A 20,399-nucleotide genomic window follows, 5' to 3' on the forward strand; every position below is an offset into this window, starting at 1 on the left:
AGGGGAGGGAGGTTTTTTGGGTTGGTGCACTGATTGTTAGTGTATCTTGTGTTTTTTATGTTGTTTTAATTTAAAATAAATAAAAAAACTCATCCCGCGGGCCGGATACAAACTTTTCGCTGGCCTGATCCGGCCCTGCTCTATACTCTATATGGCAATATGGGCTAAACTCTTCACTCATGGCCCTCTTGTATGCTTAAAATCACTATGTGTGGCCCATTGGCACATTTTCACCTTAGTCCTTGGTAGGGATGTCCCGATCCAGGTTTTTGCACTTCCGATCCGATACCGATATTGTTTTTGCACTTCCGATCCGATACTGACCGATACTGTCCTATCCGAGCATGTATTAAAGTTTAAAGTTATTTAGCCTACTTAGTTGTCAGAATCATGTTGAAAATGGTTTTAGTACTCCTGATAACAACTAGCCAGCTGAATTAGGGGAGTTTGAATAATACACAATGGTTGGTAATAAGAAACTGACCTGTTTATTCAAGAATAAACACAAAATAGACAAAATTATACATGACAAACAGAAATGGCATTATTGAACTAGGGCTGGGCGATATGGCCTTTTTTTAATATTGCGATATTTTAAGGCCATATTGCAATACACAATATATATCTCGATATTTTGCCTTAGCCTTGAATGAACACTTGATGCATATAATCACAGCAGTATGATGATTCTATGTGTCTACATTAAAACATTCATCTTCATACTGCATTAATATATGCTACTTTTAAACGTTCATGCAGAGAAGAAAATCACAACTAAAAAATCACTATTTTTTTCATACGGTGTTGATGTGGAAATGTTTGCCTCGGCATTTTGATGGTGTGGACGTGTGGCACCGAATGGAGATAAGCGTCTCGACAGACGTTACAATATTTGAACAATGATGACGAAAACTGTTTTCTCTGTCGTGTCCGTGTGTCGAAAATTGTTATGCGCTTATTTTTTTATTTGATTTTATGCGCGGCATAGATTTGCTGTGCGCAGAGGACGTTTGAGCAGTGCGCAATTGCACAGGCGCGCACCTTAGCCGCTGCGCTAGCATCACAGCTAACGTTAGCCACGCTGCTACCTCCCTGCTCGGGGAGGGCGTATACGTATGTGACGTATGTCGTGACAGTATGTGACGTGTGTAAGAAGGTGCGCTTGCTGTCTGTGAGAGGGAGACACAGGAAAGAGTGAGAAGAGCCTGTCGTGTAATGCCAGCAGCTAAAAGCAACTGCGTGAGAATCCACAGACCTGTGGATGTGTTGAAGGTGTGCTGGAAAATGCGGAACGGAAATTAGGGAGCAGCAGAAAAGTGGAATGTATTATTTAAATCGGTGCGTTCGAAAACACGGACCGGATTTTTTTTTTTAAACTGGATCTGGATCGGCATTTTCCCATGCCTTGCCGATACGCATTTTTTGGCAAATATCGGCGGCCGATCCGATCCAAATATCGGATCGGGACATCCCTAGTCCTTGGGCAATAAGAAAAAACTTACAAAAACGCACCGGGTCTGATTTCCAGCGAGCCCCACTGGGGCCAAAGGCAGACTTCGGCCCGGCTGAGTCGTGCTGTGGTACGGCGTGCAACCTGCTCGACGGGGGGCCCCAGAATGTCAGTGGTGCATCCCCTTGTGTATTCGACTCGCATTCCTCCCACATATGGAAGAGGCGGATTCGATGTCGATAGTTGACTATCACACTAAATATTCCCACTTAGGACATGTTCACCGTGAGGTGAACATGGCATTCTGTTTTTATTTACTTTGTAGCCAATTCAGTTTTTAGTTTCGTTCTGCATAGCCTTCCCTAAGCTTCAATGCCTTTTCTTAGGGGCACTCACCTTTTGCCTATTTTTTGTTTAAGTATTAGTTACCTTTTTACCTGCACGCTGCCTCCCGCTGTTTACGACATCTACAAAGCAATTAGCTACCTGCTGCCACCTACTGATATGGAAGAGTATTACACGGTTACTCTGCCGAGCTCTAGACAGCACCGACACTCAACAACAACACATAATTTGCAGACTGTAATTACTGGTTTGCAAAAAATATTTTTACCCTAAATAGGTGAAATTAGATAATCTTCCACGGCACACCAGACCGTATCGCACGGCACAGTGGTTGAAAAACACTGATCTACATCAATAATATGATTTGCTTGAGTGACTGGACAGGACAGATTTAAAAATAATATATATATATATATATATATATATATATATATATATTTTTTTTTTTTTTTTTAATTGATTAAGAATTGTTACAAATAAGAATCGCGATTAATCAGATTTTTTTTCCCAATTTGATTAAAAAGTGGCAATTTCAAAACCACTAAAATTCTTCCTTCTTCCTTCATATTGTCTGCACAATGCAAGCGAAAGTGAAAGTTAGAAAGCCTTCAGGTCGTTTGTGGCTACAGCGATGATATCAGGACACCTCCGGCTGCACACAACTCAGCAGGCTGTATGTCAGATGAAGAAGACCCTGAACTTTTACCCCCGTTTGTGGCGCCATTCGGTAAATGAGCTTTACATGTGTTTGTATTTTACATTGTTGTAGTATCTGTGGTAAATAAATATTTTTGTAGTTGTATGATTGTTATATACATGTGTGCAATTGCAGATGCTTTGATTTTAGGGAGGCTAGTAGTCCACAGTGGGGCTGTTAATCTTAGGGCGCCACATGATTCGATTCGGTTCTTGAGGGTAACGATTTGATACAGAATCAATTCGCGATTCAAAATCTGCACTTTTTTAAAACAACATTGGGTGTCAGTTCTATGATTAACCACATTCCTCCATGAATTGGACAAACCGCTCTGATATATTTTTATATTACTTAAAGGGGAATTGCACTTTTTTTGGAATTTTGCCTATCGTCCACAATCATTATTTTTTTTTATTGGGATTTTAAAGATGATAAAAAAAACACTTGGAAGATGCAGCTAATGGGAGTCACCGTTGTAGTCTTCAAAGCCCTCTAAGATAACTTCAAAACCCTACAACAAAGTTTTGTACACACACTGCAAATCTATATATATAATGTAGGAAGTATGTAAAATATACAATATTTACCGTATTTAGATCATTTTAATTAATGCCGGGACTAATTTCTTCCACCCATTGATTTACATTTCTGTAGCATTTCCTATATCCGGATACAAAACGCTTGTGTGTGTTGTAATTATTGCAGACTTGGCAACAAACAACAAAGATGACTATCTTTGGACAAATGGGGATTCACAACCTTATATTTTTGAACCTGAATATACGGAGGATGAACTGCTGCTTATAAAAGCGAGCACGAAGAAGAGGGTGAAACGTTGGAGCAGACGGAAGTCGATAGAGTGAGGTGAAAGTGAATCGAAGCTGCAAATATGGAATTTGGAAACACGCTGTTTCGACATAAATGGTGTGCTTTCCCCAAATAAACCAGAAAAAAACGTCCCCGGCCAGCTGGACCAAAGAAACAACTGTCCATCGAGTGAGTCACACTCCATAATGATAATGAACACGCAGCACGTCATGCCTGTGTCATGACAGACAGTTTACACTGTCTGGCTAGCTGGGAACAAACAAAACATAAAATGTGGGCTAATACTTTACAGATACTGTGATATGATTGTTCATGTGTTTCAGTCAGTACAGATTGCTGTCCTATCGCAGTGTTGTGCATTACAAACTCAAACGCGTTTGTGCAGACCCCAAGGCTAGCTTATCTCTTGCCGTAGCTAGCTTTTACGGCTAATACCGAAGCACGCTAGAAAAAGAGTTCCTCAGTGTTTGCTCTTACAATAACAATGTCGCTACAGCTTGGGTATTATACAGGTTACGGAACGTAAATGAAGTATTGTTGGCGGTTTTTGGATGCATTTTTTGAAGGGATTTAGAGGTAGAATTGATTGCTCCCTACCTAGAACGAGCTGATTTTTACATGTTAGAATGCAAAAAAAACCAAAAACCTTTTGTCTTCTTATCTCTCATAGTGATTGTGAAGTAGAGGCAAAATAAAAATGAAAAAAAAGTGCAGTTCCCCTTTAAAAGAAAACTGGTTTTGTTTAACAAAATGCTGGCCAAACCTTGAATAAAGTCAACTACAAACAAGGCAACAAGAGAAGTATTCAACAGTTTTATTTTCCAAAGTAAATATTTACAGCATATATGGGCATCTACTGTACATCAACAATATGAGTGGCTAGACAGGATAGATTTTAAAAAATAACTTTAACTGTTTAATAATTGTTACAAATAATTAGGGCTGCAAATTTTCAATATCGATTCTTGGGGTCACGATTCAATTATAAATAGATTTTTTTCGATTCAACGCGATTCTCGATTCAAAAACGATATATTTCCGATTCAAAACGATTCTCTACTCATTCAATACATAGGATTTCATCAGGATCTACCCCAGTCCGCTGACATGCAAGCAGAGTAGTAGAGTTTTGTAAAAAGCTTTTATAATTGTAAAGGACAATGTTTTATCAACTGATTGCAATAATGTACATTTGTTTTAACTATTAAATGAACCAAAAATATGACTTATTTTATCTTTGTGAAAATATTGGACACAGTGTGTTGTCAAGCTTATGAGATGCGATGCAAGTGTAAGCCACTGTGACACTATTGCTCTTTTTTTTTTTTTTTTTAATTGTCTAGTGATCTGCACCAAATGATAATATAAATACATTTAATAAAGTCAAATACAAATAAGGCAACAAGAGAAGTATCCTACACTTCTGTAAAGTAAATCTGAACAGCCGATATGGGCATCTACATCAACTACAGGTAAAAGCCAGTAAATTAGAATATTTTGAAAAACTTGATTTATTTCAGTAATTGCATTCAAAAGGTGTAACTTGTACATTATATTTATTCATTGCACACAGACTGATGCATTCAAATGTTTATTTCATTTAATTTTGATGATTTGAAGTGGCAACAAATGAAAATCCAAAATTCCGTGTGTCACAAAATTAGAATATTGTGTAAGGCTAATACAAAAAAGGGATTTTTAGAAATGTTGGCCAACTGAAAAGTATGAAATTGAAAAATATGAGCATGTACAATACTCAATACTTGGTTGGAGCTCCTTTTGCCTCAATTACTGCGTTAATGCGGCGTGGCATGGAGTCGATGAGTTTCTGGCACTGCTCAGGTGTTATGAGAGCCCAGGTTGCTCTGATAGTGGCCTTCAACTCTTCTGCGTTTTTGGGTCTGGCATTCTGCATCTTCCTTTTCACAATACCCCACAGATTTTCTATGGGGCTAAGGTCAGGGGAGTTGGCGGGCCAATTTAGAACAGAAATACCATGGTCCGTAAACCAGGCACGGGTAGATTTTGCGCTGTGTGCAGGCGCCAAGTCCTGTTGGAACTTGAAATCTCCATCTCCATAGAGCAGGTCAGCAGCAGGAAGCATGAAGTGCTCTAAAACTTGCTGGTAGACGGCTGCGTTGACCCTGGATCTCAGGAAACAGAGTGGACCGACACCAGCAGATGACATGGCACCCCAAACCATCACTGATGGTGGAAACTTTACACTAGACTTCAGGCAACGTGGATCCTGTGCCTCTCCTGTCTTCCTCCAGACTGTGGGACCTCGATTTCCAAAGGAAATGCAAAATTTGCTTTCGTCAGAAAACATGACTTTGGACCACTCAGCAGCAGTCCAGCTCTTTTTTTCCTTAGCCCAGGTGAGACGCTTTTCGCGCTGTTTCTTGGTCAACAGTGGCTTGACACGAGGTATGCGGCAGTTGAAACCCATGTCTTTCAAGCGTCTCTTGGTGGTGGATCTTGAAGCACTGACTCCAGCAGCTGTCCACTCCTTCTGAATCTCCCCCACATTTTTGAATGGGTTTTTTTTCACAATCTTGACCAGGGCGCGGTGATCCCTATCGCTTGTACACTTTTTCTGACCACAGTTTTTCCTTCCCTTTGCCTCTCCATTAATGTGTTTGGACACAGAGCTCTGAGAACAGCCAGCCTCTTCAGCAATAACCTTTTGTGTCTTTCCCTCCTTGTGCAATGTGTCGATGGTTGCCTTTTGGACAGCTGTGAAATCTGAAGTCTTCCCCATGTTTGTGTAGGCTTCAGAACTGGACTGAGAGACCATTTAAAGCCCTTTGCAGGTGTTTTGAGTTAATCAGCTGATTAGTTTGTGGCACCAGGTGTCTTCAAAATTTAACCCTTACACAATATTCTAATTTTGTGACACACGGAATTTTGGATTTTCATTTGTTGCCACCTTCAAATCATCTAAATTAAATGAAATAAACATTTGAATGCATCAGTCTGTGTGCAATGAATAAATATAATGTACAAGTTACACCTTTTGAATGCAATTACTGAAATAAATCAAGTTTTTCAAAATATTCTAATTTACTGGCTTTTACCTGTATATGATTTGCCTGAGAAGCTGGACAGGACACAAAAAAAAATAAAAAATAATAATACAAAAATAAATAAATAAAATAAAATAAATAAATAAATAAATGTCTAGTGATAATGTCAATAAGGGATTTTTAATCACTGCTATGTTGAAATTGTAACTAATATTGATACTGTTGTTGATAATATTCATTTTTGTTTCACTACTTTTGGATTGTTCTGTGTCGTGTTTGTGTCTCCTCTCTATTGCTCTGTTTATTGCAGTTCTGAGTGTTGCTGGGTCGGGTTTGGTTTTGGAATTGGATTGCATTGTTATGATATTGCTGTGTATTGGTTTGTTGGATTGATTAATAAAAAAATAAAAACATTTAAAAAATCGATTTTTGAAAAATGAGAATCGATACTGAATCGTGCAACGTGAGAATGGTGATTTGAATTCGAATCGATTTTTCCCCACACCCCTACAAATAATAACCGCGATTCATTCAAATATCTATTACAAACCCCGTTTCCATATGAGTTGGGAAATTGTGTTAGATGTAAATATAAACGGAATACAATGATTTGCAAATCCTTTTCAACCCATATTCAATTGAATGCACTGCAAAGACAAGATATTTGATGTTCAAACTCATAAACTTTATTTTTTTTTTGCAAATAATAATTAACTTAGAATTTCATGGCTGCAACACGTGCCAAAGTAGTTGGGGAAGGGCATGTTCACCACTGTGTTACATGGCCTTTCCTTTTAACAACACTCAGTAAATGTATTGGAACTGAAAAGACACATTTTTTAAGCTTCTCAGGTGGAATTCTTTCCCATTCTTGCTTGATGTACAGCTTAAGTTGTTCAACAGTCTGGGGGTCTCCGTTGTGGTATTTTAGGCTTCATAATGCGCCACACATTTTCAATGGGAGTCTAGTACCCGCACTCTTTTACTATGAAGCCACGTTGATGTAACACGTGGCTTGGCATTGTTTTGCTGAAATAAGCAGGGGCGTCCATGGTAACGTTGCTTGGATGGCAACATATGTTGCTCCAAAACCTGTATGTACCTTTCAGCATTAATGGCGCCTTCACAGATGTGTAAGTTACCCATGTCTTGGGCACTAATACACCCCCATACCATCACAGATGCTGGCTTTTCAACTTTGCGCCAATAACAATCCGGATGGTTCTTTTCCTATTTGGTCCGGAGGACACGACGTCCACAGTTTCCAAAAACTATTTGAAATGTGGACTTGTCAGACCACAGAACACTTTTCCACTTTGTATCAGTCCATCTTAGATGAGCTCAGGCCCAGCGAAGCCGACGGCGTTTCTGGGTGTTGTTGATAAACGGTTTTCGCCTTGCATAGGAGAGTTTTAACTTGCACTTACAGATGTACCGACCAACTGTAGTTACTGACAGTGGGTTTCTGAAGTGTTCCTGAGCCCATGTGGTGATATCCTTTACACGCTGATGTCGCTTGTTGATGCAGTACAACCTGAGGGATCGAAGGTCACAGGCTTTGCTGCTTACGTGCAGTGATTTCTCCAGATTCTCTGAATCCTTTGATTATATTACGGACCGTAGATGGTGAAATCCCTAAATTCCTTGCAATAGCTGGTTGAGAAAGGTTTTTCTTAAACTGTTCAACAATTTGCTCACGCATTTGTTGACAAAGTGGTGACCCTCACCCCATCCTTGTTTGTGAATGACTGAGCATTTCATGGAATCTACTTTTATACCCAATCATGGCACCCACCTGTTCCCAATTTGCCTGTTCACCTGTGGGATGTTCCAAATAAGTGTTTGATGAGCATTCCTCAGCTTTATCAGTATTTATTGCCACCTTTCCCAACTTCTTTGTCACGTGTTGCTGGCATCAAATTCTAAAGTTAATGATTATTTGCAAAAGAAAAAAAATGTTTATCAGTTTGAACATCAAATATGTTGTCTTTGTAGCATATTCAACTGAATATGGGTTGAAAATGATTTGCAAGTCATTGTATTCCGTTTATATTTACATCTAACACAATTTCCCAACTCATATGGAAACGGGGTTTGTACATCTTTTTTGTTTACACCCCTAGTATGGAGTCATAGCCATAAAAGCAAAGGTAATAATAATCAGCATAATAACTTCTTAACAGTGTTTTAGTTTTCGGCCATTTTCGGTTTCGGCCAAGAATTTTTATTTCGGTTTCCTGCCCTACTCTACAGTATGTCTAAGTTTCATGTCTATAGCATTGTCCCCTGAGAAGATAGACTGCAATGAAAATGCTTGCTGGAATGTGAGGGGCGTACCCACTTGACTCATGTAGTCTAAGAGTTCTATAGGGGTGATACTGTAAATGGAGAGTAAAGGCTTGAGTTCTGGTCCCCCCAGGCACAAAGATAAATGACTGACTGCAGAGCGTCTCTTTGTTTTCCGTTGGAGAACATTGTCAGACTACCTCTGCTTTCCACCAGCATTTCCACAGCGGCGTGATTGACAGCATAACACAACGAGCCTGGCATTACCGTCCCCTTCTTTAGGATAATTGCCTTTAGTGTCTAACAAGCCGCTCCCTTTTCTCGCACTTGTGGGGCGGGTAGGTGGGCTCTACCCGGCCGATCTCCACTCATCTCCCGCGTCTCGTTAAAATCATCGGCGATATCCTGCCACCTTTTAAAGCCATCTGTCAATAGCACTCCATAGAGAATGGAGGCATGTGTGGGTCCTTTTGGGGGGGGTGGGCTGGCTTGTGTCCAGCTGCTACTATGGCTCCTCTCCAGGCCCCGGTGGCTACTTCAGCCCGCCTCTTCATCCCAACCAGACAGCTGGATGAAGCTTCTCTTCACTGGCGTGGAGTAGCTTCGAACCGTGTAATGAGTTAACTCTCAGGATGGATCTAAATCATTCATTTCTTGCCCCAACAGGGGATCGCTGGAGCCTTAATTAATATCAGGCTCCGCTATCCCAGCGTGGGACCCCTCCTGGCTCATGGTTTTTTTTTTTTGGCACATGTGGAATTTAATATGTTGTCAGAGTAGATTCCCAGGAATGCTCCTGGTATCTTTTGGCATACGTGCTGACTTCAAGTGTAGAGTGATAGATACCTATGATACATTTCAGGATATCCGTGGGGTCTTAAAAAGTCTAACATCCAATAGTTGTGTAAATGCTTCAAAACATTCATGCATACCGTATTTTTCGGAGTATAAGCCGCACCGGAGTATAAGTCGCACCTGCCGAAAATGCATAATAAAAAAGGAAAAAAACATATATAAGTCGCACTGGAGCCCGGCCAAACTATGAAAAAATCTGCGACTTATAGTCCGAAAAATACGGTATGCTATTCTAGACCATAATTTATCCAGGGTTTCCCCTAAACTGCCAAGATTCCTGTGGCGATGGGGGCGTGGCCACTATTGGCATCATCAAGTAACCCTACTAACCCACCAGTGCCTCCATGAAAATGCCCCCCTCCACCTCAAAGAACTACTCACCCCCGAAATCCTCCACACGACACCTCCGCTCCGGACAGGCTAACCTCCTCCAACCTCCGAGGATAAAGCTACGAACAATGGGAGTCCGGGCTTTCTGCTCCGCCGCTCTTAGTCTGTAGAACGCTCTCCCTGACCACCTGAGGGGACGACAGACTGTGGATGCTTTTAAAAATGGCTTAAAAAACCTTCTTTTTAAAGAAGCCTTTTTTTAGATATATCCAATCCAATCCACTTTATTTATATAGCACAATTAAACAACAAAATGTTTCCAAAGTGCTGCACAACAATATTAAACACAATTAAAAACAATATAAAATAAATATGACTAAAACGATTTTAAAGGGTAAAACCAATTAAAACAGTAAATAGAAATCAAAATTTAAAAAACCCAGAGGACAACAGAGGACCACACAACTCACGTAGTGTTAAAAGCCAGAGAATAAAAGTGGGTCGTAAGACGAGACTTAAAACACTCCACTGTGGGAGCAGTTCGAACATGGAGGGGCAGAGTGTTCCAGAGCTTAGGGCCGACCACAGAGAAAGGCCCTGTCTCCCCTGGTTTTAAGTCTCGTCTTGGGCACCACGAGCTGGAACTGGCTCTCGGACCTTAGAGCGCGCGCAGGATTGTAAGTTTGGATGAGGTCCGAGATATAATGAGGTGCCAGTCCATGTAAAGCTTTAAAAACAAACAGCAAGGTTTTAAAATCAATTCTAAAATGAACAGGGAGCCAGTGTAAAGTGTCAAGAATTGGGGTTATATGCTCGCGTCTCCTGGCCCCTGTTAAAAGTCGTGCTGCCGCATTCTGGACTAACTGTAACCGGGAGAGAGTTTTTTGGCTAATGCCAGCATAAAGTGCATTGCAGTAGTCCAGGCGACTTGAAATAAAAGCATGCACGACTTGTTCAAAAAGGTTAAAAGATAAAAACGGTTTTACCTTTGCTAAAAGACGAAGATGATAAAAACACGATTTTAAAACGGCATTGACTTGTTTGTCAAGTTTAAAATCTATCTAATCTAAGTATATGAATACTAGTTCTAGCTATTAGGCTGTTCTACTTTTTATTTTTATTGATTTTTATTATCTTTTTTTTTTTTTTTAATACACTGTAGCACTTTGAGGTTGTTTGCTCAATGTAGATTGCTTTTTACAAATAAAATCTATTTTTATTATTATTATTATTCATCCATCCATCCATTTCCTACCGCTTATTCCCTTTTGGGATCGCGGGTGGCGCTGGAGCCTATCTCAGCTACAATCGGGCGGAAGGCGGGGTACACCCTGGACAAGTCGCCACCTCATCGCAGGGCCAACACAGATAGACAGACAACATTCACACTCACATTCACACACTAGGGTCAATTTAGTGTTGCCAATCAACCTATCCCCAGGTGCATGTCTTTGGAGGTGGGAGGAAGCCGGAGTACCCGGAGGGAACCCACGCAGTCACGGGGAGAACATGCAAACTCCACACAGAAAGATCCCGAGCCCGGGATTGAACCCAAGACTACTCAGGACCTTCGTATTGTGAGGCAGATGCACTAACCCCTCTTTCACCGTGCTGCCCTATTATTATTATTATTATTAGTATTATTATTATTATTATTATTATTCATATTATTATTAATTTGCACAATTTGCTATGATGATATGATTTTCTTTAAAAAGGCTCAAAAAATAAATAAATGTATACATTAGAGATGCGCGGATAGGCAATTATTTCATCCGCAACCGCATCAGAAAGTCGTCAACCATCCGCAATCCACCCGATCTAACATTTGATCAGAACCGCATCCGCCCGCCATCCGCCCGCACCCGCCCGTTGTTATATATCTAATATAGACGATGCAAGGCATTAGTGAGGTTATAAAGCTTTTGCCTGTTAAAGAAAAGAGACTGATCCAATGCAGCATTCGCGTGCCACGCTGTCACGACCCAGACGCACACCAGTGCGCAATCATATGGGAGCCGCGCTGAGCGCACCTCCAAGCGCGTCTCGCTGCCGGCGACAGCCGGGTATATGGGCCCGACGCTCCAGCGCCATCCATTTTCAGGGCTAGTTGATTCGGCAGGTGGGTTGTTACAAACTCCTTAGCGGGTTCCAACTTCCATGGCCACCGTCCTAGCTGCTGTCTATATCAACCAGGGTGAGCCCCACCCCTTTCGTGAGCGCACTGCGCGCGGAGTGACCCCTGTTACGCGCCCCCGGCAACAGGGGTGGCGGGCAGGTAAGCTGCGCGGGCGGAGCGCGCGGAGTGACCCCTGTTACGAGCCCCCGGCCACGGGGGTGGCGGGCAGGTAAGCTGCTTACCTGCTGCGCGTGACGCCGGCCGCGGCGAAGGCGGACGAGGCGGGGTGTCGGTGCGGTGGGCGCGGTGGTGACCCTGGACGTGCGTCGGGCCCTTCTCGCGGATCGCCTCAGCTACGGCTCCCGGTGGGGCCCTCTCGGGGGAAGGGGCCTCGGTCCCGGACCCCGGCGAGGCGTCGGGGGCCTTCTCCGCTCCGTAAAAGTGTCCATCTCTTTTTTTTTTTTCTTCTGTTGTGGCATATGCTGCAGGTGCCTGCTCGTTTTTCGTATGTGGGTAACAACATTTAACTATGTATATATATTTCCGAATTGGTTTAACTGCCACCCGCCTGAATCTATTTAAAATCTAATTTTTTTAAATTTCAATCGCCCGACCCGACCCGACCCGACCCGCTGATAAAATCAAATTTTTTTAAATTTCATCCGCCCGATTCGCGGATAATCCGCGGACTCCGCGGTTGTGCCCGCAAACCGCGCATCTCTAGTATACATACATTTAAAACAAATCTGTTATTAGTGTTGTCCCGATACCAATATTTTGGTACAGGTACCAAAATGTTTCGGTACTTTTCTAAATAAAGGGTACTACAAAAAATTTAATTTTTGGCTTTATTTTAACAAAAAATCTTAGGGTACATTAAACATATGTTTTTTTTATTGCAAATTTGTCCTTAAATAAAATAGTAAACATACTAGACAACTTGTCTTTTAGTAGTAAGTAAACAAAAAAGGCTCCTAGTTTAGCTGCTGACATATGCAGTAACATATTGTGTCATTTTCCATTCTATTATTTTGTCAAAATTATTAAGGACAAGTGGTAGAAAATGAATTATTAATCTACTTGTTCATTTACTGTTAATATCGGCTTACTTTCTCTTTTAACATGTTCTATCTACACCTATAATCACTTATTCTTCTGTTGTTAGATACTTTACATTAGTTTTGGATCATACCACAAATTTGGGTATCAATCCAATACCAAGTAGTTACAGGATCATACATTGGTCATATTCACAGTCCTCATGTGTCCAGGGACATATTTCCTGAGTTTATAAACATAATATACATTTAAAAAAAACAAAAGAAGATTTTGTGACGCAAAAAATATCGATGTAATCATAGTAGCATCGACTAGATACGCTCCTGTACTTGGTATCATTACAGTGGATGTTAGGTGTAGATCCACCAATGGCGTTTGTTTACATTGTAGCGTCCCAGAAGAGTTAGTGCTGCAGGGAATTCTGGGAATTAGTTCTGTAGTGTTTATGTTGTGTTGCGGTGCAAATATTCTCCCAAAATGTGTTTGTCATTGTTGTTTAGTGTGGTTTCACTATATGGCACATGTTTATGACAGTGTTGGCGTTGTTCATACGGCCACCCTTAGTGTGACATGTATGGCTGTCGACTAAGTATGCACCTTCATTCACATGTGATCAGTGTGTTCAAAGTTAAGATGATCATCTTAATGGTTAACGATCGTACGTATTGAAATCTTGTCTTGTGTTTGTCAACTGTATATATATATATATATATATATATATATACAAGATTTTAGTCAGACATTATCATCACTCGTCCTACAGGGTTGATACTTGAATTAATTGTACTTGATTTGTCTTGATTTTGAAGAAGGTACAACACTTCTGACTGCGGACAGATATTATCCGCTAGCAAGCTAGCCATGTCTTAAAGCACCTTTTCCTGATGGCGTTCTGCATGACACAACGTGACGACGACGGGTGGGGGACCGGTACTTTTTAGAGGCGGTATAGTACCGAATATGATTTATTAGTATCGTGGTACTATACTAATACCGGTATATCGTACAACCCTAGTTAGTATTAAAAAATGTTTTTATCGTTTTGCCACCTACACAGTGGCCTAGTGGTTAGAGTGTCCGCCCTGAGATCGGTAGGTTGTGAGTTCAAACCCCGGCCGAGTCATACCAAAGACTATAAAAAAATGGGACCCATTACCTCCCTGCTTGGCACTCAGCATCAAGGGTTGGAATTGGGGGTTAAATCACCAAAAATGATTCCCGGGCGCGGCACAGCTGCTGCCCACTGCTCCCCTCACCTCCCAGGGGGTGAACAAGGGGATGGGTCAAATGCAGAGGACACCTAGTGTGTGTGTGACAATCATTGGTACTTTAACTTTAATTATATTTTCAGTTGTTGCTGCTTTTTGTACAAAATGTACTTTATTGAGATTTTTTCAAGTGTTTACAGACTTTTAATGACTTTGTTTTAATTCAGAACAACTAGCAACAAATCTAGCATCTTCAGCTTGGTGGTGTTATAAAATGTTCTCGTGTTTAGAGACTCTACTTCTGTCCCTCGGTGTCCCTGACGAAAGAGGCGAGCTGTAGCGAGCATGACGCCACACTTGCTTGGTGCTGTTGCTCTAGTTCAGTGGTTCTTAACCTTGTTGGAGGTACCGAACCCCACCAGTTTCATACGCGCATTCACCGAACCCTCCTTTTTTTTTTCAAATTCAAGACAAAGTTATTATATGTTTTTGGCAACACTTTAGTATGGGGAACATATTCTAAGTAACAAAGACTTAATTTAGAGTTTTTTGGTTAGGGTTAGGGTTAGAGGGTTAGGGCCAGGGTTAGAGGGTTAGGGTTATAATAAGGCCATGCCGAATAAGGCATTAATAAGTACTTAATAAGGACTAGTTAAGAGCCAATAAGTTACTAATTTGCTTGTTAATAAGCAACTAATTAATGGTGAATATGTTCCCCATACTAAAGTGTTACCATGTTTTTTTACTGGTGCACAAAATAAACCGTGCATGAACATCACCTTGTTCAAACAACAAAACCAACACAGTGCATAAACTCACAACAAATTACACACCTGCAAATCAGTCTGACTTCTGCTGTTGCCGTATCCGTAATACGCCGATAGGGAGAAGTTTTTATTTACACAATGAGTCGAGTGTGTTTTGACCTCTGCCGAACCCCTGAGCCCGACTCACCGAACCCCTGAGCCCGACTCACCGAACCCCTAGGGTTCGATGGAACCCAGGTTAAGAACCACTGCTCTAGTTGAACTTTCTCCGCTTAAAAGCCTGCCCTGTCCTCTCAATTATTGCACATTTTGTTGATGGCTGTCCGCGAGTATAGCTGCAATATATGCAAAAATGACATCCACATCACAGACAGGCTGACAATGCCCCAGACAGTCACAATGGCGTGCGTTTTGTTTACTGTACATCCGGTTTCAGTAGCGGGTTTTCTGACTTTTTTCAGTGATCAAGTTTTTGGTACATCACTTGTCAATAGTACGCAAGTAATAAGCTGTATATATCAATTCTTACTGTAACGACCAGTTAATGTTAATGTTTGGTTTGGACTTGATGTCAATTTTTCCCATATTTTAAACACACCCTCTGTGCCTAAAAGGTGATTGACGGAGAATGAGGATTTGTTGTTGTGTGTCTTGGAAAGCGTGGACTCTCGAGACAATGTATTTGCACGGGAAGTAAAACCTGTTGGAATTGTGCCGTTTGTTATCATAGGATTGGTATTAAAAGTTGAAAATAGCGTCAGACTTTCTGTGATTTCTTCTGGGGTCTACAATACATCATATTGAATTTGTTTTCATCCATCCATCCATTTTCTACCGCTTATTCCCTTCGGGGTCGCGGGGGCGCTGGAGCCTATCTCAGCTACAATTAAAAAAAAAAAAAACACCTTATTTTTATGGTGTGGCGGTAATGAATATGCACTGGCGGCAAGCCACATTTAATTACAATAATGGGAAATTTATTTATTCTTTATTTATTCTTCTTCTTCTTTTTCTCCATATGTTGACGAGCTCCTCCACCCAACTTCGAAATGTTCATTCAGCCTATTCAGGAATTGTGTGCTGTCTTTCTACAATTAAAAAAAACACATTTCCCAGTTTTCCGGGACATTTTTCCCATTCATTTTGAATGTTATGATACATACAGTAAAAAACAGCATCTTTGTATATTTTGACAAAAAAACGAAAAAAACAATTACTTTTGTGTTGTTTGGGAACAGTTGGTAATGGTTATGTGCAGTAAAACCTTTCATGAACTCAACTCACTTTAATGTGTCTTCCTAAATTTATGTTCCACGTCTTAGATGAAGAGAGCCATTATGATTTTGGTTTACAGCGTAAACAAATAAAAACTAAGGTTTTGGGCATTGTTTTCTCTAAGGACACGCATTATTATGGGGTTCCTGCATGTCATCTTCATCACTAAAGGAAAAATATCAACTGTGGGAGAGAATCTCTCTGTCATTTTCAAGTATGTTTATTTTATTTATTTATTTTTCCCTTTGCCTCCTACTCCCTTGTCATCATGTGACATGAGTGCGTTCCTGGTTTCGATGACCCGCCTTATCTTGCCTCTGTCTGGCCAGTCGTAATGTTTTGACCTAACAGTTGTTACTCATCATACGAACACCAACCAATCATCATGGATTTTCTCCGTATGTATGGATGTTCTCCTTCATCCAGGTCATTGTATTTTCTGTGTGTTTTTTTGTCCTGGATAGTGTCGGAGGCAGATATTTACATATATCCGAATTTAAGTGTTACTTCTTTTATTTCATAATCATATTACAAAACAGCTAGTGTTTTTCTTCCAATGGTGGTCTTTTGGTTGTCTGCATAAACTGTGTGCTTAACCTTGAGTGAGGAATGTAAGAAAGAGAGATAATGGGCATGTGTTTTGGCTGGAGGGACATGACTGCCAGGGTGGGAGGAAGAGAGACTTAAGAGGGGAGAGGGTTTTTCGGGGGGGGCAGACCATCTTGGCGGCGCGATTGAATGTTCTATGCTGGACTGGTCTCAATGTATATGCAAAGCTTTGCAAATATATTACAAAATACCTATTCTGTCTCTGGTGGTTTTTCTACTCAGCTTTAAGTGTCGTAAAGAGCTTGGGAGCGACTTGTGACTTGTATTCCCTTGGAGGAACAGCTGGTCCAAAACGCAACAATTGGCAGTCCATTTTCACTCTTTGTAGCATTTAGCTTTGATGTACCGTATTTTCCGGACTATAAGGCTTTTCCTTACTTTTCCTCAAAACTCGACAGTGCTCCTAATGTACGGAATAATTCCGGGTTTTCTTATTGACCTCGAAGCAATTTTATTTGGTACATGGTGTAATGATAAGTGTGACCAGTAGATGGCAGTCAAACATAAGAGATATGTGTAGACTGCACTATGTTGGCAATATGACTCAAGTAAACAACACCAACATTTTATATGTTCCATTGAAATTATAGAACATTACACACGGCGCTCAAAAATCTGTTAGGAACTGGTCAAGGGGGTGACCCCGGGATGCAGAGACGGGAGGCAAGTTTGAATAACAAAAAGGAATACATTTAATGAGTCCAAAAAGTGTAACAAAAAGCGATGGGGCAAAAATGCACACCATGAATACTAAATGGAACATGTTCCTCAGTGGTCGGCAGGGGAAAAACTAGGGCGCACTAAGCACAGGGTAAAGTCTTTGCTGCCTCAAGGAGGCTAGGAAACAAACACAACAACGTTAGGAAATACAGGATTAAGGAAAATCAACGTACCAGGACAGACGAGACGAAGCAGGCGCATGCACGTGGGAGATGCAGGGTAAAAAAATTAACCGACAAGACCAGCTGTGGGTGACGAGCTTAAATACTCCTCGGTAGAAATAGGTTGCAGGTGTGCCGTAGTATCTGCCCCTCCCTGGAGACTAATGAGCTGAGGAAACAAATCACAACAAAAAGAGAAGGCAGGGAAAAAAAAACATAACAAAATCTATCATAATGTTTTAGTACGACTTTGGTAAGCTATGTGCTTCAACATACAAGTAATATTATGGTGTGTGTATAAGGTAAGACATATTATCTGGTGTTTTGTTTTGCGATATTATGCAAAGGCAACTTTTCTTACCTTCTGGTACCTGCTGATCTGTATTTGGGATCTGCATAAACCCTAGTTGTTGTTGTTACATGTAAAACACTCGATATGAAGCACACTGCACCAACTGCAAGAAAACAATTATATGGCAAATCTGAAAAATGGTTATTGTGATGTTTGACAATATATTTTCCAATTCGTATACAATCGGGAGGCTTCAGGTGTTTTTAGTGTAACCATTTTGTTTACCCGTGTTAAAGAGCAGTGAATAAATTCATATACTTACAATTAATTCCAAGCCTCTGATTTTCCTTCATGTTTCTGTACTTTTGTGTCTGTATGAATGTGAAATGGTCTTAAAAAGGTCTTGAATGCCTTAAATTTGATTTGTTGAGACCCTGCATTTGAAAGTCTGCTATCAAGGCTGTGTCTACTTGTAATGTGTTGGTGTAAACTCACCTTCTCTACCCTTTTTTCTCTTTTTCACCCAACAGAACTCAATACGGCACAATCTGTCATTGAACAAGTGTTTTCTCAAAGTGCCTCGCTCCAAAGATGACCCAGGAAAGGTGAGATTCATCTATTTTGACCTCTGGAGGACTGAATATGACACATTATAACCAGATACGTCAATATAATGCTGATTTTTTTTTTTTTAAATGGACCAAGGTTTGGAATCGGGCTGACACGATTCTACAAATATTGTAAATGATGGTATTCTTGCTTAGAATTAAGATTGAAGACCCCGAAAGGACAATTGACTTTTAAAGAAAATCATCCACCAAGTTAAAGACATGGCTTGCACACTTAGTCCATAGTACATTTAGACTAGTGTTGTCCCGATACCAGTATTTTGGTACCCGTACCAACATGTATTTCGATACTTTTTGGTACTTTTCAATACTTTTCTAAATAAAGGGGACCGCACAAAATTGCATTATTGGCTTTATTTTAACAAAAAAATCTTAGGGTACTTTAAACATATGTTTCTTATTGCAAGTTTGTCCTTAAATAAAATAGTGAACATACAAGACAACTTGTCTTTTATTAGTAAGTAAGCAAAAAAAAAAAGGCTCTTAATTTAGCTGCTGACGTATGCAGTGACATTGTGTCATTTCTCATTCAATTATTTTATCAACATTATGAGGGACAAGCGGTAGAAAATGGATTATTAATCTTCGTGTTCATTTACTGTTAATATCTGCTTACTTTCTCTTTCAACATGTTCTATCTACACTTCTGTTAAAATGTAATAATCATGTATTCTTCTGTTGTTTGATACTTGACATTAGTTTTGGATGATACCACAAATTTCGGTGTCAATCCGATACCAAGTAGTTACAAGATCATACATTGGTCATATTCAAAGTCATCATGTGTCCAGGGACATATTTCCTAAATTTATAAACATAATATGAACTTGAAAAAAACTAAAAAATAGATTTTGTGATGCTAAAAAATATTGATGTAATCATAGAAGTATCAACTAGATACGCTCCTGTACTTGGTATCATTACAATGGATGTTAGGTGTAGATCCACCAATGGTGTTTGTTTACATTCATGTATGGCGTCATTAGCAGTGACGCCGGTGAGCTACGGTGTGTAGTGAAGCATGTTTAGCTATTTCTCGTCCTGCAGGGATGATACTTGTAAGAAACGTACTTTATTTGTCGCCATGGAGGCGAGGATTAGTGATTTAGAAGTAGCTACAACACTGCAAACTGCGGCTAGACTTTAGCCGCTTGCGAGCCAGCCATGTCTTAAAGCACCTCTTCCTGAGGGCGTTTCAGTGTTATAGCTTCACCTTTATCTTTAGTTTTTGAGCCAGAATGCGTCCGTTCTCCCTTTTCTGTCTACACACTGTCTGCTTGTAAGTACTCTGTGGTTGTGCGCTGCCGAACATGCTCCTCTGCTCATAAACCATCAATGTCACGACGTGGCGACGACAGGGGGGTGGGGGACCGGTACTTTTCAGAGGCGGTATAGTACCGAATATGATTCATTAGTATCGCGGTACTATACCGTACAACTCTACTTCAGACATGTAAAAGAGACCAGAGTTTAAAAAAAAGAAAGGAAAAAAAAAGGTAATCCATAGGGTTGTACAATTATTTGTAATGTACGATTCGATACAGTACATGGGTTACAATAAAATACTAAACATTATATTTGATATAGTGTATGAACAATTCGATTCTATGGTTAACATGACACATTCTTTTTTACACCACAAAAAACTGTTCTTTCCATAGCACGGATTTCATATTTCATTCATTCACAACTCCTCCAACACGAACATTATTGTTTTTGCACTTTTGGCTTCTTATTAAATAA

General features: G+C 40.4%; 1 protein-coding gene across 3 annotated transcripts in view; it reads left to right on the plus strand.

Annotated features, from left to right (window-relative positions):
* foxj3 (forkhead box J3) overlaps positions 1-20,399 on the plus strand; it is a 362,845-nt gene that overhangs the window by 219,167 nt on the left and 123,279 nt on the right. For all 3 annotated transcript variants that reach the window (XM_061939093.2, XM_061939109.2, XM_061939101.2), the window contains exon 3: positions 18,558-18,632. In XM_061939093.2, the coding sequence (XP_061795077.1) occupies positions 18,558-18,632 (75 nt within the window). The remainder of the gene's footprint in view (positions 1-18,557; positions 18,633-20,399) is intronic.

This window comes from Nerophis lumbriciformis, linkage group LG03, assembly GCF_033978685.3.
Source record: "Nerophis lumbriciformis linkage group LG03, RoL_Nlum_v2.1, whole genome shotgun sequence".
In the NCBI taxonomy this organism is placed as follows: domain Eukaryota; kingdom Metazoa; phylum Chordata; class Actinopteri; order Syngnathiformes; family Syngnathidae; genus Nerophis; species Nerophis lumbriciformis.